The following is a 26005-nucleotide window of genomic DNA, read 5'->3' as shown; positions in this document are numbered from 1 at the left end:
ATGATATCGATTGGTTTGTGATGTGTCGTGTCTACAGTGCTGGTCACATGACATTTGATTTCTGACGATACAGACGTCTCTCTCCTCCAACACAAAGACTCTTGTATCTCGACCGGAGACGCTTGAAATCGATTCCTCGGAGCTGATACTCGGGCCGCTGTGCATGCGCCATGTTTTTATAGTTTCCCATGAGTCTCAGCGCTCACGTGTTTCTCACAGACACACATCTAATGTTCCTGAACAGACCCTTCATAGAAGAACTTGTGAAACCTGAAAACTCAAATCGAAACAAATTAGAAATCACATTTGGCCTATTTTTAGGATCATTATGCTTTTTTTATGTATTTACATTTTTTTCTCAACAAAATCATCATGTGACATTGAAGACTGGAGTAATGATGCTGAAAATTCAGCTTTGGAATAAATTACACTTTACTATATATTCACATAGAAGACAGCTGTGTTAAATGTAATGAGTAATGAGATTTTAGGGCAAAATGTGTTTTATTGTCATTATAAGTTGTCATCTTAAAGGCCATAAAATGTTATATTCTATATAATATATTTGATAATACATTATATTCTAATTTTATTAATCTCTTTAGACAGATTTTGCTGTGTTTTTGGGTTTATGTTTTTCTATTCAGAGAATCTCAAAAGAGCCCAAAATCCCTGCTGAGTCAGAGCTGCCAATCACACGCTCCTCTGGAGTGGGCGGAGCACTCGATTGGCCGAGTCAGCGCTCTGTGGGCGGGTCTGAGCCTCCTGTGGTTGCAGTGGGAGGGGTTTATGAGTGTTTGGAATCGGCCTTCCATTGAGCGTGACGGTGGGCGTCCGAGCTGCCAGCGTGGGCTCTTTGTTGTGTTTCCTGGGCGAGCGGCGGGGCGGCTGCGGTCTGACCGTCCTCACGCTGCACTGAACATGCCAGTGTGTTTACTTTTAATTAAATGCCAGAGGAACATCCCTCTGAAGGGGCTGGTCAGCAGAATGAGCTTGTGCTCCTCCATCAGGAGCTGTGTCCGTCTGTCACGTTCCTCTAAAAGCTTCTAAAGCACTGATGGATCCATGAAGAAACTTTAACATTTCCACTGTTCAAAAGGTTCTAAAATAACTGTTATTTTCTTAGTATGAAGAACATTTTGAAATCTTTTTCTGCTATAAAGAACCTTCTGTGCAGTGGAAAGATGTTAAGGGTTTTTCACGGAACCACTGACGCCAATAACAAACCTTTATATTGAAGAGTGCAGAAGCACAAATGGGTTTATATGGGCTGTTAATCTTGAGAGCGTCGTCTCTCCGGAACACAAAAGCACACCGGGTTCAGTCATTAAAAGCAAGATTATCAGTGTCTTTGACTTTCTGAAGGATTAAAGGCACAGATAATCCAGAGCTTTAGCTTCATCTTCATCGTTACAGCCTCTTCATCCTCATCCTCCTGCTGCTCTTCCTCTCGTTACTGACAGAAGCGAGATGTTGTGATGTGCGGCTCAGATCCGCCCGTTTACATGATAATGTGAGTTCAGTTTGAGACCTTCATTCATCTGTGTGTGTGTGTGTGTGTGTGTGTGTGTGTGTGTGTGTGTGTGTGTCTGAGAGAGCAATGGTGTTATTCATAAGTCATGAAAGGGAAGTTGCTGGTCTTTTCTTTTCTATTTTGCCGTATATCTGAGTGAAACGGCTTCGCAAACAAGAACAAATGTAGGGCGGGGCTTGATTTTGTCTGTGGGGAATCGATTGGATGGTTGTGGTTTGCTATTGGTGGATCTCATGTGATTGACAGGTTGCCCCGCCCTCGTGATTCAAGATTACCAGGAACATGAATTTACCACAGTAATGATGTGCACTGATAAATAATTTATAATAAACTGCAATATTCCATAAAAACAGGAATTGGTGACTAGTTTGACTGAGATGTTTCTGCTGATGCTCTGTGAGTTTCCAGACGGTCAGATTAACAGTCCAAAAGAACAGCGAATATTAATGTCAGCATCCCAAGAGCTTTTGAATATTCATGAGTTCATCCTGGCTCTGCATTTGTCATCTTGTTTTTGAATATGCAGATTTTATGTGCATTTCATTAGATCTAACAAATGAATTTTAACATCCTGCAAAGTCAACAACCAGAATGTGAATGAGTCTCAGATTCAATCTGTGTCGATGAGATTTGATTCAGATTATTTCATATATAATATAATTTCTAGAGCGCTTCATACAGTACAGATCATTTCAAAAGAGCTTCACATTAATCAGCGCTGCAGACTTCATCAAAAATGGGACAAATTCAGCTGGAAAGAAGAAGATCTCTGGTTTCAGTGTGAACTGAGATCAGTCTCTCCATCAGAGCTTCTTTCATTAGGAGCCTGAAGCTCATCGACAGATTTATCATCCATCAGCGGTGAGACAGAGAGAGACAGATGTCTGATAACCTTCAGCAGGAGGAAATGCCCTTGCACATCACAGGGTTTCCATCTTTAATCTCACATTCATTCGTGGAGATCCTTCACCTTCTTCTGATTGCTGTTTTGCAGACATTAAATGCCACAGATATGGTCAGTCAGGCTCATCCCTCGACTGCGCTTTAATATCCTGACAGAGAGTCGAGATGTCGTGTGTTTCTGATGCCCAGAGTAAATATTGAGTAAAGCATTCGTTACTGATGTTCTAGTTTGGATTTTTGTATTCTAAACCCCTAATTAACCCTCACCAGAACCATAACGATGTGAGATGTGTTTAGGGTTTAGTCTGGGAAGAAGGACCAATCACAGTTCAGTATGCAAATATGAGCATCGCTGTCTGTTACAGACAATTTATTAGCACATTGTTAACATGTTTCTAGCATGATTTAACACGTTGCTAGCATGTATTTACAATGTGTTTTAGCACATTGCTAGCATGATCTTACCATGTTTTAACATGTTGCTAGCATGTATTACCACATTGTTAACATGAATTAGCATGTTGGTAGCATGATTTAGCACATTCTTTGCATGTTTCTAGCATTAACATGTTTCTAGCATGAATTCGCACATTAACATGAATTGACATGTTGTTAGCATGTATTAGCACATTGTAAACATGAATTAGCATGTTTTAGCATGTTTGCTAGCATGAATTAGCACATTGCTTACATGTTTTAGCACACTGCTTGCGTATTTCCAATGTGTTTTAACACATTGCTAGCATGATCTTAGCATTTTTAACACATTGCTTACATGAGCCAAGCATGTTTAAACATGTTGCAAGCATGAATTAACATGTTACTAGTATGTATTAACACATTATTAGCATGTGTCTAGCATCTTTTAGCGTATTGTTAACATATGTGTGTGGTACAGACTTTAGTTTTAAATGTTTAAATTGATTTTTAAATTGTCCTTTGACTTCCACTGACGGAGTGTTCAGCATTCAAATGTAACAGTCAACAATCAGCATAAATTAGCACATTGCTAGCATATTTTAGCAAAATTTAGCAAGTTTTAACATGTTGCTAGCATGAATTAGCACTTTGCTAGCATGTATTAGCACATTGCTAACATGAATTAGCGTGTTTAACATGTTAAAGGTTGTTACATGCATTATTTAGCATTTTCTTAGCATGTGTCTAGCATCTTCTAGCGTATCGTTCACATATATGTCCGGTACAGACTTTAGTTTTATAGTTTTTGTTTTAAATGTTTAAATCATTTTTAAAATTCTCCTTTCCACTGATGGAATGTTCAGCGTTTCAAATGTAACAGACAGCAATGCTCATATTTGCATACTGAACTGTGATTGGTCTGTTTCCCTCAGGAAAGTGTGTGTGTGTGCGCGCGCAGGTAATAATCTTCTCTCATGTCTTCAGACTCTTCATCTCATATTGAATCTTGATTAAGGGAATATTGGTCATTTCTGCAGGAGGATCTTCATCTGATTTTGGTAGAAAATCTCTATAAAATTCTGGGATCTGGTCAGTTCTGCTCTTGAAATGTCATTTGGGATTATTAGTGTTTAAGTGTTCTCTTCCCATTATCCGTCCTTCAGTCGTTATTAATGACGTGATCACGCTGATCTGGTTTGTATTGATGGTTTACAGCAGAATGAAGCAGGTCGATGCGCGTGACTCATGCGGTTGTTCTTCCTCTCAGAGCGCGGCTCCGTTCCAGGTAACGTTACTGGATGACGAGCGGATGCTGATGTCGCTGGACGCTGATGACGTGAGGCCGGACGTGTCCGTGTACGCGGTGCGGGTGTCCGGAGAGCCGCGCACGCACACGCTGTTATTCCCCAGACCCGCCGACGGTCAGACGCTTCCGCGGCCGCTGCAGTTCAACGCCTCGTACCACGGCCTGTGTTACTCCGTCAGTCTGATGCTCGGGAACGACAGCAGCGGGTCCAGAGCGGTCAGAACCGTCCCTGTGCTGACCAGTAAGACAGCAGTCAGTGTAATCAATCAGAATAAAACATACAGGAATTAATTAATATTATGAAAATAATAAATGAAAAACTAATTAATTAAAATAGGCAATAATAATTAATAAATAAAAAACATTGAAAATAAATTGGTTATTAAATAATAATAATAATTAAATAGGCAAAATAATTAATAACAAAAACATTATAAATAAATTGAGTAATAATAACAATAATAATACATTAATTAAATTAGGCAAATTAATTAAAAAGGCAGTAATATTTAATAAATAAAATGAAAACATGAATTAATTAATATATACATTAATAAAACAAATTGTTAAAATATGCAATATCGATTAGTAGTCATAAAACATTTGTAAATAAATAACCATAATAATAATAAAATAATTAATTTATTAATTAAAATAGGCATTAATAATTAATAAAAAAAACATTTATAAATAAATTAGTAAAATAATAGTAATAATAGGCAAAAATAAAATTAGTTAATAAATAACCATAATAATAAAATTAATAATAAATAAGAAATTAATTAATTAAAATAGGCATTAATAATTAATAAAAAATGTATAAATAAATTAGTAAATTTATAATCAAAATAATAATAAATGTAATTAATTAAAATAGACATTAATAATTAACAAATAAAAATAAAACATTTGTATATTGTAAAATAAATAAATAATAATTATAATAGGCAATAATGCTAATTAATAACAATAATAATTAATAAATAATAAACATTTATAAATAATTTAGTAATAATAATAATAATAATAAATTAATTAATTAAAACAGGCAAGAAAAATAAAATTTGGGTTGAATTCCAAGCTAAAAATAATTATACTGTAATTCTGCTACCACGGTATAACCTGACTTACACCATGATTTAAGATGTTGGTCATACTGTCCTCAAATTTTAAACAATTATGAGAGTTTCAGCAAGAGCAAAGTGTCTTCAGTCTTAAAACAAAGAGATGCCATTGATTCTCCAGTCTCAGTGTGTGTGTGTGTGTGTGTGTGTGTGTGTTCAGAGCCTCTTCCTCTAGACAGCGTTGAGATGTCTGATTACGGTCCGTCTCCAGAGACCGGCGTGGTGTTTCAGATCCGTTCTCCGGACAGGAACATCTACACCAGAGTGAACATCAGCTTCACGGAGGGCCGTCAGCAGCGCTACATGCTGTACAAAGGTGCGGCGCTGTGTGTCCTCACACTGACACATCTTCGTCATCCTCATCATCATCATCCTCACCACGCTCTCTGTCGCTGCAGATTTCCACAAAGGGAAAACGGTCTTCAAGCACTGGCTGTCGGGCACGTGTTACACCAACATCACCTTCCAGCTGATCTCAGAGGCCACGGTCAACAGGAGCTCGCTGGTCAGCTGCAGCCATATCCTCCACGAGCCCCGTCAGCACCGCACCGGTACGACCCGCGTCACATGACCTTTAATTAGCACTGGAACGACTGGATGAGGTCATGAGCTGTGGTGAACCTCGTCTGTGCCGTTAATTATTGACGAAAACTCTCCGGATTCACAGCGAGACGCTAATTAACCAAACCCGTCCACACTAATGAGTGAGGAAAAATTTTACCAGTTATTTTAACAACATTATTACCCACAAACTCTCATTACTGGAATGTGAAAGAAAAATCTAGTCTCAGTACTGTCATGATTTTATTTACGATAATATTTAATGTCATGGAAACATTTCTTGTACCTTTGATGTCAATAATTAAATAATTTAGATAAATGACTGTATTGCAATCACTTTTGCAAAAAAATTATAGCAATTACGAAAACCTCAATTGTCATACAGAATAATATAATGAGAGAAATAATAATATGAAATAAAGTTTCTTCTCAAATTTTTTTATTAAAAATAATTTAATTATTTATTTATTAATTTTTAATTTTATTTAATTTGCGCATTTAATTTGAATGAATTTTTTCAAAGCTTTTTTTCTCATTTTTATTTTTCTCCAATTTATTTTTAATTTGAATTTTTACTTTATTTTTTAGATTTTATATACTACAATTGGTTTAATCTAACAAAAATTATTTAATCAAATAAATAACTGTTGAAATCACTTTGAAAATAATGGCAATCAGAAAAAAATATATATAATAATATGTGTTTTAAAATAATGTCATATTCAAAATATGTATCTAAAATATAATTTAATATTTATTCTTCAATAATTAAAAAATATTTTTTTTATTTATTTAAATTATTTTTTTATTCTATGCACAAACTATGAAAAATGTATTCTACCTTTGATTTATTCTGATTTTAATCTAAAAAAAACCTCATAAATAAAATGTGCTTAAGAATAATATATTGAAAATATGTATTTGAAATATAATTTAATAGTTTTTTGTGGACTGGATTTAATCGTTTGTGATGTTTCACGTCTAACGTTATGTTCCGTCTGCAGTCCCAAACCCTCCTCTCAACGTGTCGCTCAAAATCATCCCCCTCAGCGGCCGAGGAACGCCTGGAACTGACCTGCACGGGGCCGTTCTGAAGGCATCCCAGAATGCATCATTCCTCCGCAGGGCACGTGACGTCCCTTCAACTGAAGAGCAGGAAGAGGAGGATCCTGAGGAGATCGACGTTACCCAAACGCCTCTGAACGCGTCCGTCACCGCCGCCGACAGCAGCACAGCTGAACCCGTGCGTGAGAACAGCACTGAGCCGCTGTGGGCGGAGCCAACGGGGAGCCCCGCCCCCACTGCAGAGGGGGAGGAGGAGTTTGTCAACGCAGTGGTTCCAGAATACGAGGACTCTAATGAACCGGGTTCAGCCATGGATCTGAACTTTGAACCCAGGGTGACGCCCACGCCGCTGTCGCCCATCCTGCTGGAGCTGCGCTGGTCTCCGCCACGGCCGCCCACCTCGTTCGACGGGTTCAACATCTACATCTACCGCGACGGTGCGAATAATCTTGTGCTTTTGTGAATTAACTATTAAATAGCTTCACTTTTACATTTGTTATCTTAAAGTTTGGAAAGTTTTTGAAAGAAGTCAACAGTGATAACGATCATAAATGTTTCCTGAGCAGCAAATCAGCATATTACAATGATTTCTGACGGATAATTTCTAGCATGTTTTACTACATTGTTAACATGTTTTGCAAAAAAATTGCTAGCATGATCTTAACATGTTATAACATGTTGCTAACATGATTTATCACATTGTTAGCATGTTTCTATCATGAATTAACACATTGTTAACATGAATTAACATGTTGTTAGCATTTATTAGCACATTGTAAACATGAATTAGCATGTTTCTAGCATGAATTATCACATTGCTAGCATTTTGTAGCACGCTACTTGCATATTTCCAATGTGTTTTAACATTTTGCTAGCATGATCCTGGCACATTTTATCATGTTGCTAGTATGAATTAGCATGTTTTAACATGTTGCTAGCATGAATTAATGTATTAGCACATTACTAACATGGATTAGCACATTGTTAACATGTTTCTAGCATGATTTAGCATGTTTCTAGCACAAATTAGCACACATTCCTTGCATGTTTTATCACACTGCTTGCATATTTCCAATGTGTTTTAGGACATTGTTAACATGATCTTACCATGTTTTAACTTGTTGCTAACATGATTTAGCACATTGTTACTATGTTTCTAGCATTAACAGCATGAATTTAGCATTTTTTAACACATTGTTAGCATTTGTTGCTAGCATGTATTAGCACATTGCTTTCAACACATTGCTAACATGATCCTAGTACATTTTAACATGTTGCTAACATGTATTAGCATATTTGCTAACATGGATTAGCACATTGTTAACATTTTTCTAACATGAATTAACACATTGCTAGCTTGTTTTAGCACACAACTTGCATATTTCCAATGTGTTTTAGCACATTGTCAGCATGATCTTAGCATGTTTTAACATGTTTGCTAACATGATTTAACATATTGTTAGCATTTTTCTAACATGAACTAGCACATTGCTAGCATGTTGTAGCATGCTACTTGCATATTTCCAATGTTTTAGCATTTTGCTAGCATAAACTTAACATGTTTTAATACATTGTTAACATGTTGCTAGCATGAATTAGAATTTTTTTTAGCATGAATTAACACATTTGCTAACACAGTTTAACACATTGTTTGCATGCTAGCATTTTTTTACATGTTTCTAGCATGAATTAACACATTTCTAGCATGTTTTCGCACACTGCTTGCATTATGTGTTTAACACATTGTTAGCATGATCTTAACATGTTTTAACACATTGTTAGTATTTTGCTAGCATGTATTTGCACATTGCTTTCAACACATTGCTAGCATGATTCTAGCACGGTTTAACATGTTACTAGCATGTATTAGCACAATGCTAGCATGTATTAGCATGTTTTAGCATTTTGCTAGCATAAATTAGCACAGTCTTAGCATGTTGTCAGCATCTTCTAGCACATTTCTAACATGTCCTTGGCTAGTTTTTAGGCTTTGCTAGTGATTAGATAGATGTTTATGCAGATTTTTTTATTTTTCCCTCCAACATCAATAGAAACTCATCTCTGTTTTTCTCCTGATGGTTTGAGCAGGAAACTCCACGGAAACGGCCACGGTTGATGAAAACACTCATGAGTTCTTCACCGAACTGTCGGAAGCAGGAACGTATTGGGTTCACGTCACAACGCTCAGCTCGTCTGGAGACTGCGAGGCCCGAGAGAGTTCGTCCACCACCGGATTCACCTTCTACCTCAGTATGACCCTTACTGACCTCACATATATGTGGTGTAGCCTACAGAGGGCGCAGAGGTCACGCGTGTGTGTGTGTGTTGCAGGTCCGTCGGGCGAGTGGATGGAGCAGCCGCAGGAGCGTCCGCAGGCGGTCAGTGTGAAGATGCTGGACTCCAGCACGGCCGCCGTGTCCTGGGCTCCGTCGGCTCACAGATATAACGGCAGTCTGATCTCGGTGCTGTCGCTCACCTGCCTGCGGCCCAGCATCAGCCAGCGCATGGAGAACACCTACTGCTCCGAGGTGCCCAACCAATCATTCACCCCGATGTTTACGTCAAATGCTTAATGTTGATTTACAGACTGTTTAATGCTGCTCAGAGGGGTATTTACACGACACGTGTGTAATGTTACGTCATGTCAGTTAGGACTGCGTGATTTGAGAGAAGAAATCTAATTGCCAGAACAGAAGCAAACATGTGACCTGCTCTCCTCTCTCTCATAGGAGAATATCACCAGTGACATCATCACCAGCCTGACTCCCGGCGCTCAGTACAGAGTGGTGGTTTATCACACTAACGGGCCGCTCATTAGTCCCGCCTCTGAACCCGTCATCATTGATATAGGTTAGCAACTGTTCTGCTCAGTTGGTAGAACAATACTACTAATGTTTCTGCAGTATATAGTGTGCATGCTTTACATAGTGTACTCATTTTTCACAGTATATAGTTCACATGCTTTACATAGTGTGTTCATTTTTTCATAGTATGCTCATTTTTGCAGTATATAGTGTGCATGCTTTACATAGTGTGCTCATTTTTCATAGTTTGCTCATTTTTCCCAGTTTATAGTGTGCATACTGTACATAGTGTGCTCATTTTTGCAGTATATGGTATGCATGCTTTACATAGTGTGCTCATTTTTCATAGTGTGCTAATTTTTCATAGTTTGCTCATTTTTCCCAGTTTATAGTGTGCATTCTGTACATAGTGTGCTCATTTTTGCAATATATGGTATGCATGCTTTACATAGTGTGCTCATTTTTTGCAGTATATAGTGTGCATGCTTTACATAGTGTGCTCATTTTTTCATAGTATGCTCATTTTTGCAGTATATATTGTGCATGCTTTACATAGTGTGCTCATTTTTCATAGTTTGCTCATTTTTCCCAGTATATAGTGTGCAATCTTTACATAGTGTGCTCATTTTTCATAGTGTGGTAATTTTTCATAGTTTGCTCATTTTTCACAGTTTATAGTGTGCATACTGTACATAGTGTGCTAATTTTTGCAGTATATGGTATGCATGCTTTACATAGTGTGCTCATTTTTTGCAATATATAGTGTGCTCACGCTATGTTCAATTTTCACAGTATATAGTGTACATGCTTTACATAGTTTGCTCTTTTTTGTAGTATATAGTGTACTTCTATGTAGTGTGCTCATTTTTTGTAGTATATAGTGTATATGTACATAGTGTGCTTTTTTTTGCAGTATGATATGCATGCTGTACAAAGTGTGCTCATTTTTCAGTGTGCTCATTTTTTGCAGTATATGGTATGCATGCTTTACATAGTGTGCTCATTTTTTGCAGTATATAGTGTGCTCACGCTGTGCTCAATTTTCACTGTATATAGTGTACATGCTTTACATGGTTACATGCTTACATAGTTTACATTTGCTCATTTTTCATAGTTTGCTCATTTTTCAGTTTATAGTGTGCATACTGTACATAGTGTGCTCATTTTTGTAGCATATAGTGTACTTGTACATAGTGTGCTAATTTTTTGTAGTATATAGTTTACATGTACATAGCGTGCTCATTTTTTGCAGTATATGATATGCATGCTTTACATAGTTTGCAAATTGTTTGCAGTATATAATGTACTTGTACATAGTGTGCTAATTTTTGTAGTATATAGTGTACTTGTACATAGTGTGCTAATTTTTTGTAGTATATAGTGTAGTTGTACATAGTGTGCTAATTTTTTGTAGTATATAGTGTAGTTGTACATAGTGTGCTAATTTTTTGTAGTATATAGTTTACATGTACATAGTGTGCTCATTTTTTGCAGTATATGATATGCATGCTTTACATAGTTTGCAAATTTTTGCAGTATATAATGTACTTGTACATAGTGTGCTAATTTTTGTAGTATATAGTGTACTTGTACATAGTGTGCTAATTTTTTGCAGTATATATAGCGTGCTCACGCTGTGCTAATTTTTCAGAAGAATAATAGTTTAGCATACAGACTCGCCCATCAGGTTCAGTTTCACACTCATGTAAGATAAGGAAGCTCCGCCTCCTGTGACTCATTTGTGCTCTGTGATTGGTTGATCCTCTCTCAGAGCCGACGGGGGTTCGTGATCTGGTGGTGTATCCTCTCAGTCCCACTGCCGTCATCCTCAGCTGGCAGCGGCCGTATAACGTGGCCTTCCGGAAGTACGTCCTGCAGACCTTCTTCTTCAACTCGGCCACTCAGACGTCTCAGTGGACGACCTACTACGAGATCGCCGCCACCGCGTCCGTCATCGCCTCTGTGGTAAAGAGCAAAACACTGACAGGGTCTGAGCTCAACATCCGCAGATTAAAGAGACGACTCTCATATGTACACTTAATGAAACAGGCTGTTTTGCAGCTCAACGTGTGCCACACTTTTTAAGTAAAATAGTCTGAGATAGATGATTTATTTTGAGTTTGTTCTGCATGTACGTGTGCGGTATTAGTTTTATTTGTGCAGGTCTTAAAAAGGTCTTTAATTTAATTTGAAAAACCCTGCAGACATGATCATTCTGCCTTTTCTTTAGGGCTTTGAGTCAATAATGACAGAAGTCTCGTTCCTGTAATCAGTCAATTAACCAGTAGAGATGGGTAATTATGATGCACAGTGAGTCCCGGCTGAGATATGAGAAACAGAGATGCAATGCTCTGCGTAATTATTATAATCATATTTAATGATACGCCACAGAGTCTGGCGTTCATGGCGAGACTGAGGATGAAAACACGCTTCCAACGAGGTCAGAGTCTCTAATTAAATCAGCGTGAGATCCCGCAAAGGTCAGACGCAGAGAGATGGGTCGCTGACGAGAGGGAGGCTGGACACCAAGCTCCACAGAAAGCACAGCCAATCAGAACAGCGTGTAGGCGGAGTCTCTCTGCAAGCACACTGCACTCGCAACCAAATAATTCAAATGCATAAATATTACACAATTTTAACATTATTAAAAATACATAGTAAGCATCTGAAACTGTTATTTTAGTATAATTGATATACTATTTTTTTGTTACTTTACTTAATTAGTTTTTATATTTATATCTTTTTTTTAAATTTAAGTTAAATTTTAGTCATTGTTTCAGTGTTTTTATCAGTTTTTAGTGAATGGTGGGTGGAGCTTAATGCCCAGCCCCCTCTCTGGATGTAGTGGGTGGAGCTTAATGCCCAGCGTGCCCCGCCCCCCTCTGGATGTAGTGGGTGGAGCTTAATGCCCAGCGTGCCCCGCCCCCCTCTGGACGTAGTGGGTGGAGCTTGACATCCCCACCCACTACATCCATTAGGAGGAGCTGGACATCATCTGGCCCTGCTTCATCGCGTGTGGAGGCATGATTGTGTCATCATTTCCTCATTTCATGGATCGATTCTCTCGTATCCCACAGAGAGTGACGGATCTGCTGCCGGCCTGGTACTACAACTTCCGTGTTACGATGGTGACGTGGGGCGATCCGCCTCTGAGCTGCTGCGACGGCTCCACCGTGAGCTTCGTCACAGGTGCGCTGCATCAGACAGATCCTCTTCAAGAGCTGTTCACTGGAAGGTTCTTTAGGGAAGCTTGCGTCGATATGAACTAACCTCCGTGTCTGTCCGTCAGCTCCTGAAGCTCCTCACATCTCCTCGGTGGATTATTCTCACGGGACGCTGTATGTGCGCTGGAACTATGGCGATCTGTTCACCGACCTGTCGCACTCTCGCATGCTGCACTGGCAGGTGACGGCGGAGGGCAAGAAGGGCTCCAGGAGACGCTACTCCATCGACGTGAGTCCAGCTCCTGATTCACTGACAAAAAATCTATTGAATTAAATATTAAGTTTTTCTTTTAGTTTTGGGCTTAAATGAGCCACTAAAGTCATGTCTTCCAGAAGAAAACTACAAACTGACTACAATAAACAGGAAACAGGAAACTAGCACTACAACATAAAAGTCCAAACAGACCGAACAAAGCAGAATAATCATAATCAGATGTTTTTATCTCATTGATATTATATAAAATAATGCCCATATTATTTATTATTAATATTATTTTATCCTCTTCAACTCCACCAACACGTACAAGGGTTTGAAAACCACATTATAATGTTTACACATAAATTTTAAAGGCTTCCTTATATGGTATCATATATACCATATTTGGTATCATTTGAAAGCTTAGAATCTACACTTTACATAGAATAACTTTTGTTTTTATGATACATAAAGCAGTAAAATTAAGCTTACAAAAGCATTAGTCCCATGTACAAATTTTCGCAAAACGATTGCGAAGAAAATTTTTTACGCAAATGTATTTTTTATATTTTTCACAAAACAGTCAAGTCATATATCACAGGAAAGCTCTCATTCTAAGGAATTTGTCCATGTAGTTTATTTCATTGTCTGACAATCATAGTTCAAAGAATCGCGCAGTGAAACATGATCACTGAAAAAAGACAAGCGTCACATTCAAATAAGAATTTATAACAATAAAAATCTAAAAGCGCCTCTTTTTTAGGGGCTTTATTACAGCACAGATAACAAATAGTACCATTTTTATCACTTTCAGCAGTGTTTTATGTAACTTCAAAGGGTTTCCTGTAAAATGACACCAACATTTTGAATTTAGATCACTAATGTGGGTATGGGAAGCTTTTCAATTTGGGTAGGCCAAATCCAGGCGAAAAATCCCCCAAATACTCCCGAAGCTTAAGGAGTTAATACTAAAAATATTGTAGTTCTCTGCAGAATAATTAATTTAAAGTACCTGTTCTCTGCTGTTTTCTATGCAGATTTGAGTTTAGGACACTGTCTCTGCTAATTAAACGCTGCATGACGCTCATGTACTGTAGTCGTTTACCGCGGTCACATGAGGGTAAAACACTTCTGGGTGTTTTATCTGCTCTGGCTCATGAGGTTCGCCCTCGAGCGTCGTCACTGTGCCATTAGCCTGCAATGAATCCAATTACCCGGCGCACATATTTATCTAACGCACAGCCAACGTTTAATTAGCGACGGTTAAATGTTTCCACACTGAGATCTTCAGACGCCCACCGGCGGCACTAAACACAGAGAGAGAGAGAAGATTCATTTGTGTTCATTTACACAAGCCTTTCTATTGAAATCTGTTTTATGTTTTCATTCGGGGTTTTCTTCCTCATCTTAAAGTTTAAAGAGATTGAATCAGTCAGATGAGCGTCAGATGAACTAATGAGTGACTGACTCTTCATTCAGTGAATCATCAATGTTTCAGGTGACTCGCAGCATGATGAAGGCGTCTCTGGCTCTTCCTCCCGGCGACATCTATAATCTGACGGTCACCGCCTGTACGGAGAGAAGCCGCAACACGTCTGCGCCGCACATCATGAAGCTCGGTCAGTGTCATTCACGTCAGGACCGCAAACAAATGATGCTCTGTCTCGTTTTCCAGCTCAAATATATAAACATTTACTGGAGAAGCAAATCATCTAATTTCTCTCAGTGTCTGAATCGCTTCGTTCGAAGATTCGGTCTCTCTAAACCCCGCCTCTCTGAGAGCTGCTCTGCTCTGATTGGTCAGAATCCAAACGCTCTGAATCTCAGCTCTTGATTCACAGTGAATCAGTTTTACCGTATCGATCTCATCACAGTGGATTTGCTTTGGTCTTCTCGACACGAACAACACGAACCAAACTCTTGAGGGCGGGGCAAAGAGACGCTGTTCAGCCAATGAAGGCTGGCATTATGCAAATGAGTTATAAACCAATATAGTTTCAGCAGGAAGTGAGACTGAATTACTGACAAAAACTTAATCTGCACTTTGATCTTAAAAACTTTGCATGAAAGGGAATATGTTTAAGAGCTCATTGGCAGATATTTGTTCTTGATTTAAGCACAAACTTTATTGCATTTTTCTCGATATCTTCAGTCGGTTAGGTTTAATCATTCAGAGTTAAATCATCGTTTGTTTGCAGTGCTGAGAGCGTGTTTTCTGACTCTAATAATAGCTCGACTTCTGACTGTGACTTCCTGTGCAAACAGGCCAGAATTGATGTGGCTGTTTGTTTCATCTTCCTTTTTTACTCATTTTAAACAGTTTTCTTAGAGGAACTTGTTAGACTTTAGGCTCTTTTACGAACAGATCCGGCTGCTCCGAAGTCTCTGTACGCGGTCAACGCCAGCGACACGGCCGTCACGCTGCTCTGGACGGAGGAGGGCGTCGTGGACTTCTACCAGATCGCCTGCAGACCGCTGGGAACCGGCAGAGATCGCACGGTAAGAAGGGTCACCTGACCTGACCTCAGCAGTGAAGGATGGTTCGCAGCGGTGATTCAGATCTCGTCCGCACATCGACACTTTATTTATTCAGGAACACTTTAGCATTAGTTTGAGTTGTTAAATTCTTCTGCAGCATTTATTAATCTTAGTTTAATGTTAATCTAAGCATTTTTTATAGATCTGTTAATATGCAGTTTTTATCAGAGATTAACAAATGTATTGCTCATGTTCACAAATGAGACCTCATTGTAAATTCATGTAATCTGTAAAACTTAAGATTAGTTAATGCATTACAGTATTTATTAATCTTTGTTAGTGTTATTTAGTATAAACACAACTGTGTTAGTTCAGCTCAGGTACAACAAATAATATTAATTGATTTAAGTCTTGTGCGGTCTTCGTTTGGGGTGTACCCAACATGTAATTTTGTTACAAAAGAATTGTTTTTTTAAAACAAATGTAATTTTACTCTGTTTATTAATGTTTTTACTCCACATTTGTGCAGTTTTTGGAGGATTTATCATATCTTTTAAATTTATACAACTAAATAAATAAATATTTTTAAAAATAGGTTTTTATACAAAAACAGCTTTTTATGTAAAATTCACTTTATAAAGACCCACATTTGTAACTTTCATTCATGGGGATCACATGATAATTTGACATGGTTTAGTGTGAGATTTTTGCCCATCTTCTGGAAAATGCAGTTTTAAAAGTAAAAAATGATCACTTTATCCAGCAGATGGCTGCAGAGCTCCACTATTTGCTGTTTGACTGACTGAAAGACTCTTTTCACAAGTATTTTCAGCTGGATTCATGTCTAAATATTATCAAATCACAATTATGACAATAAAAGCTAGGTTTTGACAAAGTTTAGCATTTGTTGTAATAAAAAATCAGTTTTTCAGTATTGGTACATTATGATGAGACTCATTCAATGGACAAAATTCATCCTCAAAATCAACATTTTTGAAAAACTTTTTTTTTTTTCAGTACAAAAAATGCTAAACTTGTAAAAACTGACAAAAAGTAATTTTTAATGTCGTAATTATGATTTCATTTAGATATGAATACTTGTGAAAAGAGTCTTTCAGTCAGTCAAACAGCAAATAGTGGAGCTCTGCTGCCATCTACTGGATAAAGTGATCATTTTTTACTTTTAAAACTGCATTTTCCAAAAGATGGGCAAAAATCTCACACTAAACCAGGGGTTCCCAAACTTTCCAGCCCACGACCCCCAAAATAACGATGCCAGTGACTCGCGACCCCCACTATTCTCGGAGGTGGTTAACAAGTTGTGCACAAGGGCGAACACGCACTAACCCATGTTTCACACATACTCTGTTTGCAGTGCGCATTTTTTTCTGTGCCCATATTAACGGATTTCACACTGCACGCGGATGCGGTCCGGCAGTGCGTTCCAGGAGCGGTGCGTCCAACGTGCGTCTGCAGCAGTGCAGCGATCATTTACGCGCCGAGTCTATTTTTGCTGTGCTGCACAGCGCTGAATTAAAACGACAGCGCACTGTTCGCATTAAAATAAACATGTATTGACGCGAAAAAAAACTAGTAATTTCATCATAGATTCATATAGTTCAAAGTCTCTGTTACACAGTTTAAACACGGCTGCCTCGGGTAAAGCAAGGAAAATAACACCTTACCAGGCATTTAGGTGAACAAGGAGACATAAACAATAGCACTCGCCTCTGAAGGTGGAAAAACAGTTCTTTATTACCTGAGGGATTTATTGTAAAAATATTTAAAAGGAAAGAAAAGACGAGAGTCGCCTGTTTTTGTCTATTTTACGTTTTTTTTTTGTTTTGTTTTTTTTTTTAACGTTTTTGATTTTAACATAAAGCTTACGTTTAAATTTTTTGCCACTTGCGTGAGCAATATACAAATCTAAAGTATTACTTCAGATAAATATAAAGTAATGAAATTAATAAAACGTTTAAATATAGTGCGTTTAAACTTGACATCTATGAAATATAGTGTAGGCCTATAAAAAGAGAATCGCTGTGCTGACAAGCCATATTCAGTAACAACTTTTGGATTTGAAATAAAAATAAGTAAATGTTGTGTTTGTGATACACAGCCATGGATCAGTTGTGCACTGCAAACGCGGCATGTGAAGCGCGTGTTTCTCCGCTCTCCTCCGCTGGCCTCCCTTGTCTTTTTTGATCGATATTAACCAACGTTTCATTTTGACAAAAATAATATCCAAAGCTTAAAGCCTAAAGAATTACGTGCACGTGTCTTAATGTTTAACATGTTGCAGTAAACTGACCTGCTGCAGCTGATGCTGTTGCTACTATGTCATTAATCTGGCGTAATCACCTCAGGAGTCACGGCCAAGCGAAAGGAAAATCGAAAGGTTGATGGCTTTTTTTATTTGCATGGTTTTTGTTTTTAATTTAACTACTATTTTTAATATTTTGTGACAATTATTGATATAATATACTATTTCTAATCGTTTAATTATTTTTTATTTTATTATTATTATTATTTTATTTATTTATTTTTTTTTTTGATTTCTGAAAATCATCTCGCGACCCCTTCCTCGACTTTGGGAACCACTGCACTAAACCATGTCAAATTATCCATGTGATCCCCATAAATGAAAGTTACAAATGTGGGTCTTTATAAAGTGAATTTTACATAAAAAGCTGTTTTTGTATAAAAACCTATTTTTAAAAAATATTTATTTATTTAGTTGTATAAATTTAAAAGATATGATAAATCCTCCAAAAACTGTACAAATGTGGAGTAAAAACATTAATAAACAGAGTAAAATTACATTTGTTTTAAAAAAACAATTATTTTGTTACAAAATTACATGTTGTTGCCTGTTGTCCCCACAGACTCTGAGAGTGAATTTTTTTCTACACTAACATAAAAACAAGATATTTTGTCTTTCATTTGTAGATCTAGAAAGTGTTAAAAACTGTAGTTTCATGTCATTTGGACATTTTTTTTTATTTTATCAATTGTCGTTTGGTGTCTAAAAAGACCCTATAAGTGTTAATAATGTATTAGTAAATGTTGAAAAGAACATTAACAAAGATTAATAAATGCTATAGAGTTATTTTTCATCATTAACTAATCTCAGACACTGATGAAATACTCGATTTGATTTCCATGAATGTGTGTTTGTGTGTGATCCAGAAGGTCCGCGAGCCGCTGGTGACCGCCGCTCATGTTGTGACCGTCTCGGGTCTGCAGCCGTCCACCTCGTACAACTGCACCGTGACCAGCAGCAGCTACAGCAGCGCCAGCGACCCCGCCTTCATCACCGTCAGCACCGCAGGTGAGCGCCGTCAGAATCGCGTTTAATAACCTCACCGGAGGCACAGGTCAGTTTGAGCATGTGTGTGTGTGTTTGCAGTCCGCGAGATGAACCCGAGTGTGGCGGCCATCTCCGCGCTGGCGGTTCTCAGCGTTCTTCTCATCAGTCTGCTGGTGCTTTTCCTGCTGGTGTTACGCAAGAAACACATGGAGCTGAGCCGGTGAGAAACCGAAAGAGCTAAACCCCGACGGACTCGCGTCAGCATGTTCGCTTCTTCATAATTTATATCTGTCGTCTGTGGTTGAACAGATGGAAAAATAGGAAGAAATGAAGCATGTAAAAGCTTGACTATTTTCTCAATCAGCAGGAGAATATTCACTAAAGATATTTGAATTGCAGTAAAGAGTGCATGTGAGCGTATCTCGACTGAAGATCATGTCCTCATGTTTGATTTCAGGGAGTGCGGCGCCGAAACCTTCGTCAACTTCGCCTCGTTCGAGCGGGACGGGAAGCTGCCGTATAACTGGTAGGATCTCCTGCGTTTCTTGCTGTCAGTCACACAGTCGAGCACAAGCAGGTTATCAGTGGCACTCGCACACAGACAGACAGGAAGTGACCTCTGCCGTCCGGCGCGTGTAATTGAGCGTTTGCTCCAGAAGCATCATCTGACGGTGAAACTCACACACACACGATTAATATAAGAGCTCAAAGAGGGTCAGTAAAGGCAGATTTTGGGCTGTTAATAAAGTTTTTTTTCTGTCAGCACTTTCTAACGGCATCATGACTTTGTTTCCGGTTTTAATTTCAAGTTCAGTTCAGTAGAATAAAAACTGACCTTGCATGAGCTGCACAATGATTTTACACACAACTGCATTTAGACCAAGATAATATTAAGTCTTAATTTATCGAGTTGTTGTCTATAACACGAACAAATATCTGCCAGTGGAGTCTGAAAAGATGATTTTTCTGACCTCATTAGCACAAACTCTGATATATTGTTCAATATCAAGACTTAAATTAATTTTTAAAACTGTTTTAGCTTTTTTGCACAATTATTTTCAACCCTCATTCTGAAATGATCCGTTTTTAAGGCGTGTCAGTAAACGCCCACTGTTACGATTGGCTAACGTCATACAGTGGGCGGGGCCTATAGTGCCATGATGTAAAACTATTCGCCGTTGCTCTGGAGGCAGGAATATGCAAATGTATGATGTGACAGCAAATCAGAACGAGCCGTTTTTTGGCGCTTGATTTAATAAATGCTTTATTTATAATGAGGATATTTTGAGCTCTGAAACTTGCAGGATGTTTTAAGGTACAATATCTGCTTTATTTAAGAATGTTTAGATATTTGTGCTGGAAAACGAGGAGGATCGTCACTTTTTGCAGTGTGTAAAACTGTGGGATAAACATGAGCGTCTGTGTGCCGTGGGTCAAACGCCAGTGACACTGACTGCATGAAGCGTTCATTAACCTGTCAAACACTAATGAAATATGCTCAATCATCTGTGTGTGTCACTATTACTAATGGAGCACCATGTTTTGTCCCAACTTTTTGCCCTTGGTCTTTTTTTATGTCTTTTGCTTTTCTGTTTTGTTCAAACGGCTTCAGGCGCAGGAGTCTCTTTGCGTTCCTCACGCTTCTGCCATCCTGCCTTTGGACTGACTATCTTTTGGCCTTTTATATTAATCCGTGGTAAGTAGCGGCGACGGCCGGCGCCGAGCTCCGGAGACCCAAACACACACACGCCACCTTTAGACTGACTGTAGATGTAGAAGCTCACGTGCATTCTGGGTAGCCGATCAGACGTGCTCCATCTATATGTCAGACTGCAGCATGACACTAACGCTCGCAGCATGACGGCGCTCGCTCAGTCCGTCAGTTTCACCTCCTGCATGTTCTACTTCCTCTGTTCTGTGTTGGACTGAATGCAGATTTTCCGACGAGAAACTCGTTTTCCCCTTTTTCTGTTTCCTAGAGGAATGTTCCAGGTTTAATACGAGCTGAGCTCTGGTGACGGGCTGTCAATCACATACTGAAATATCTTCTGTACAGTAATGGAAGTCTATGGAGAAAGATTTAAAGATACAGTGGAGAAATACTATTATTTATAAAATTATATAAATCTAAAAAAAAAAATTAATATGATTAAATGTATATAAATTGTTCAAAACACTGTATGACCAAAATAATTAAACATAACATGAGATTAATGTGATAAAATCGGGATATGGAAAAACACATCCTAAATATAATTATGATATATTTGATCACATAAACATGTAAATAGACCCGATAACTTTCACATGACAGGATACTTGTGTGATGTAAATATCTGTGAGAAAATAAATAAATATAAGTTATAAAATTATAAAAAATACACTGTTTTGAAACAATCCATAAATAAATAATATAATGCATTTATATAGATTCTAAAACAATGCAGTTTTGAAAAAGATATATAAATAAGTATATATATATATATATAATTCTAAAAATATATACATTTTAAAACAAATACACACTGTAAACAAATTAAATAATTATATACAAAATATATATAATTAAATATTATAATTAAATTTTAATTATATATATTTAAAATATTTATATACATTTTAAAACACAGTTTTGAAAAAATATATATTATTTATATGTATATTAATATAAATAATTAAGTAAATTATATATATATAAATTCTAAAACAAATACACACTGAAAAAAAATGTGAAAAATAACCATAGTCATTAAACATTATAACTTTGGTGTGATAAGATCAATCACTAGCCGTGTCTATTTAAAGTTATATCAGAATTTTCAAGTGCTGTCTGGATGGCAAACTCTTTCACATGAAGGACACTTGTGTGATGTTAATATCTGAGAGACGCTGTCATAAAATCCACTCACATTTGTGTTGCTAAAACATTTAAGCGCTTCAACAAAAATATGAGCTGCACGTGTGCTTTAAACCTTCCAGAATGACTGAATCTGATGTATTGTCTGTGGTTCAGGACGACACGCCAGCGCTGAAGCTCTGTGAACCTGGAAATGCATGTTTAGTTTGTAGGATTTCTCCAGAATGAGAGTTTGATCTGTGTTGTGTTGATCTCAGTTCACTGACGCCTGCGTTTCACCCGCAGGAGCAAAACTGCACTGAAGAAGAGAAAACTGACCAGGTAAAAACATCCTGTTAGTGTGAAACACATATCTTTCTATTAACGTTACGTTTGTTCATAACTTTCAACAAACTAACCTGATTTAACCTCTAGAGCCTGATTCTGACTGAAGTGTATGATGATGTTTGTGTCTTCAGTCCAGTTCAGCTCAGTGATTTTGACGCCTACATCAAAGACATGAGCAAAGATTCAGCGTACAAGTTCTCGCTGCAGTTTGAGGTAACATGACCGCAGAACACATGAGCGACACGCGTGTTTCTGTGTCAGGACTGTGTGTGTGTGACTGCTGTGTGTTATTTGTCGATCTGTCAGGAGCTGAAGAGCGTCGGTCTCGATCTGTCTCATGAAGCCGCTGATCTGCCCGTCAACAGACCCAAGAATCGCTACACCAACATACTGCCCTGTGAGTGGCCGGCCTGAAAGCCCCGCCCAACTCTGCTCTCATTGGCTACAGCCTCTGTGACCTCACACTTTTGAGTTGAATAATAATCAAACCAACCAGACGAAAAACATTAGAAACTTTGATTTGTAAAAAGAATAACTTTTGGGGGAATAATCTAATCATATTATAAATCACTTTTAATGATATTGTTGAGCCGAAATCAATGTTGCAATTTTAAAATATTTACTATAATCTTTAATCATTATATCTTTATTATAAGTACAAAATATCATATTTACTAGTGCGGTCAAATCAATTAATCACGATTAATCGCATCTAACATAAGTTTGTAAACACATATACAAACTTTTATGTTAGATGCGATTAATCGAATCGATTATTCATGATTAATTTCATCTAACATAAGTTTGTAAATATGTGTTTGTTTGTGTGTGTGTGTGTGTGTGTGTGTGTGTGTATATATATACACACATACATATACACACAAACACACACACACATACAAACTTTATATTAGATGCGATTAATCAAATCGATTATTCACGATTAATCGCATCTAACATAAAAGTTTGTAAATGAGTGTGTATATATATATATATATGTATGTATGTATATATATGTGTGTGTGTGTGTGTATATATATATATATGTACAATCTTTTATGTTAGATGCGATTAATTGCGATTAATCGATTTGACAGCACTAATATTTGCATATATTTATTACAAAATATATGAGAATATATAAATTTTTTGAGCGTGTAAGAAATCTGTGTCATTTAGCACTGAGCTCTTTTTAATGGTTTCAGTATTTTGAGTAGTTTCGTTCTTCAGTGTAAATTTGGCAATTAAAATAAGATTTTAAAACATGTATGAAGTTGAAATCACATGTTGTGTCTTTTACCGAAGCAGATGTCATCACTGAACAACCTCAGATCTGTCTAGAAAGGTTTATGTACGTTATTGCTAAAGATCAAATCGTCTATGGAGATTGAGTGTATTATTATATACAGAAGCACGAACTGTTGCTCTGAATGTTTGTCTGGTCGCAGATGATTTCAGTCGAGTGAAGCTGATCTCTCTGCACAACGACGAAGGCTCCGATTACATCAATGCAAACTATATTCCTGTAAGTATATCATCAGTTCACTCATCTATATCCGCTGTTAAAGATCAGGTTTTCAGGTGTGTGATTCACGTCATGTTTTCAGGGTTATAACTCTCCCCACGAGTTCATCGCCACACAGGGGCCGCTCCCCGAGACCAGGAACGATTTCTGGAAGATGGTTCTGCAGCAGAAGTCTCACATCATCGTCATGCTGACCCAGTGTAACGAGCGCAGGAGGGTCAGTTTCCATGGCAACCGCCTCCGGCTGCCTGTTATGGTTACCAGAGCGCTGTGATGAATGACATCACTGACGGATGTTAACGGGTGAATATGCTTCCTGTCCAGGTGAAGTGTGACCACTACTGGCCGTTCACAGAGGAGCCCGTGGCGTACGGCGAGATCACGGTCGAGATGCTGTCAGAGACGGACTCGCCGGAGTGGACCATCAGAAACTTCAGACTGGGATATGTGAGAATACACAACACATCAGATAAACTAAAGAATAGAGATGCATGAACAAGCTTCTCATTGTCAGAAGGGGAGAGAATATCATGTACTTTAGAGATGTTTCTGAGGTGATAATTCCAGAAATGTTGGGACATTTGAATAAAATGAAAACTAAAAGACTTTCAAATCACATGAGCCAATATTTTATTCACAATAGAACATAGATAACATAACAAACGCAATACAATTTTATCCACTAAATGAGCTAATTTCAAATGTGATGCCTGCTACAGGTCTCAAAAAAGTTGTCACGGGGGCAACAAATGGCTGAAAAAGCAAGAAATGTTGAAAAGATTCAGCTAGGAGCAACTAATTAAGTTAATTGATATCAGGTCTGTAACATGATTAGCGATAAAAGGAATATCTTAGAGAGGCAGAGTCTCTCAGAAGTAAAGATGGGCAGAGCTGTGAAAGATTGTATAAAAATTGCAAATTACAAAGGCATAGCAAATCTCATCATCTACAGTGCATAACATCATCAAAAGATTCAGAGAAACTGGAGAAATCTTTGCGTAAGGGACAAGGCCGAAAACCTTTATTGGACGCCCGTGGTCTTCAGGCCCTCAGATGACACTGATTGTGTCAATGACATTACTAATACTTCCAGAAACCACTGTCGTTAAACACAATCCACTGTGCCATCTGCAGATGCCAACTAAACCACTGTCGGTAAACACAATCCACTGTGCCATCTGCAGATGCCAACTAAACCACTGTCGGTAAACACAATCCACCGTGCCATCTGTAGATGCCAACTAAACCACTGTCGGTAAACACAATCCACTGTGCCATCTGCAGATGCCAACTAAACCACTGTCAGTAAACACAATCCACCGTGCCATCTGCAGATGCCAACTAAACCACTGTCAGTAAACACAATCCGCCGTGCCATCTGTAGATGCCAACTAAACCACTGTCGGTAAACACAATCCGCCGCGCCATCTGTAGATGCCAACTAAACCACTGTCGGTAAACACAATCCGCCGTGCCATCTGCAGATGCCAACTAAACCGCTGTCGGTAAACACAATCCACCGTGCCATCTGTAGATGCCAACTAAACCACTGTCGGTAAACACAATCCGCAGTGCCATCTGCAGATGCCAACTAAACCACTGTCGGTAAACACAATCCGCCGTGCCATCTGCAAATGCCAACTAAACCACTGTCAGTAAACACAATCCACCGTGCCATCTGCAGATGCCAACTAAACCACTGTCAGTAAACACAATCCGCCGTGCCATCTGCAAATGCCAACTAAACCACTGTCAGTAAACACAATCCACCGTGCCATCTGCAGATGCCAACTAAACCGCTGTCAGTAAACACAATCCACCGTGCCATCTGCAGATGCCAACTAAACCACTGTCAGTAAACACAATCCACCGTGCCATCTGTAGATGCCAACTAAACCACTGTCGGTAAACACAATCCACCGCGCCATCTGCAGATGCCAACTAAACCGCTGTCGGTAAACACAATCCACCGCGCCATCTGTAGATGCCAACTAAACCACTGTCGGTAAACACAATCCGCCGTGCCATCTGCAGATGCCAACTAAACCGCTGTCGGTAAACACAATCCACCGTGCCATCTGTAGATGCCAACTAAACCACTGTCAGTAAACACAATCCACCGTGCCATCTGCAGATGCCAACTAAACCACTGTCAGTAAACACAATCCGCCGTGCCATCTGCAGATGCCAACTAAACCGCTGTCGGTAAACACAATCCACCGTGCCATCTGTAGATGCCAACTAAACCACTGTCAGTAAACACAATCCACCGTGCCATCTGCAGATGCCAACTAAACCACTGTCAGTAAACACAATCCGCCGCGCCATCTGTAGATGCCAACTAAACCACTGTCGGTAAACACAATCCGCC

At 38.3% G+C, this 26005-nt stretch overlaps 1 protein-coding gene across 3 annotated transcripts in view; it reads left to right on the top strand.

Annotated features, from left to right (window-relative positions):
* ptpro (protein tyrosine phosphatase receptor type O) overlaps positions 1-26005 on the top strand; it is a 41418-nt gene that overhangs the window by 5868 nt on the left and 9545 nt on the right. Inside the window, exons 2-23 of one of the 3 annotated variants that reach the window (XM_067391316.1) lie at positions 4125-4404; positions 5448-5603; positions 5686-5838; positions 6853-7350; positions 9002-9163; positions 9245-9441; positions 9643-9763; positions 11489-11682; positions 12795-12906; positions 13007-13170; positions 14636-14756; positions 15503-15636; positions 18805-18946; positions 19025-19145; positions 19383-19451; positions 20538-20621; positions 22068-22103; positions 22241-22322; positions 22416-22506; positions 23558-23634; positions 23717-23851; positions 23959-24081. In XM_067391316.1, the coding sequence (XP_067247417.1) occupies positions 4125-4404; positions 5448-5603; positions 5686-5838; positions 6853-7350; positions 9002-9163; positions 9245-9441; positions 9643-9763; positions 11489-11682; positions 12795-12906; positions 13007-13170; positions 14636-14756; positions 15503-15636; positions 18805-18946; positions 19025-19145; positions 19383-19451; positions 20538-20621; positions 22068-22103; positions 22241-22322; positions 22416-22506; positions 23558-23634; positions 23717-23851; positions 23959-24081 (3252 nt within the window). Of the gene's footprint in view, positions 1-4124; positions 4405-5447; positions 5604-5685; positions 5839-6852; positions 7351-9001; positions 9164-9244; positions 9442-9642; positions 9764-11488; positions 11683-12794; positions 12907-13006; positions 13171-14635; positions 14757-15502; positions 15637-18804; positions 18947-19024; positions 19146-19382; positions 19452-20537; positions 20622-22067; positions 22104-22240; positions 22323-22415; positions 22507-23417; positions 23461-23557; positions 23635-23716; positions 23852-23958; positions 24082-26005 lie in introns of those variants that run through there. The other 2 variants (XM_067391317.1, XM_067391318.1) reach the window with 2 other exon arrangements.

This window comes from Chanodichthys erythropterus, chromosome 8 (assembly GCF_024489055.1).
Source record: "Chanodichthys erythropterus isolate Z2021 chromosome 8, ASM2448905v1, whole genome shotgun sequence".
In the NCBI taxonomy this organism is placed as follows: Eukaryota; Metazoa; Chordata; class Actinopteri; order Cypriniformes; family Xenocyprididae; genus Chanodichthys; species Chanodichthys erythropterus.
The sequence above is the reverse complement of the archived record's forward strand: the minus strand, read 5'-3'. Positions and strand labels throughout refer to the sequence as shown.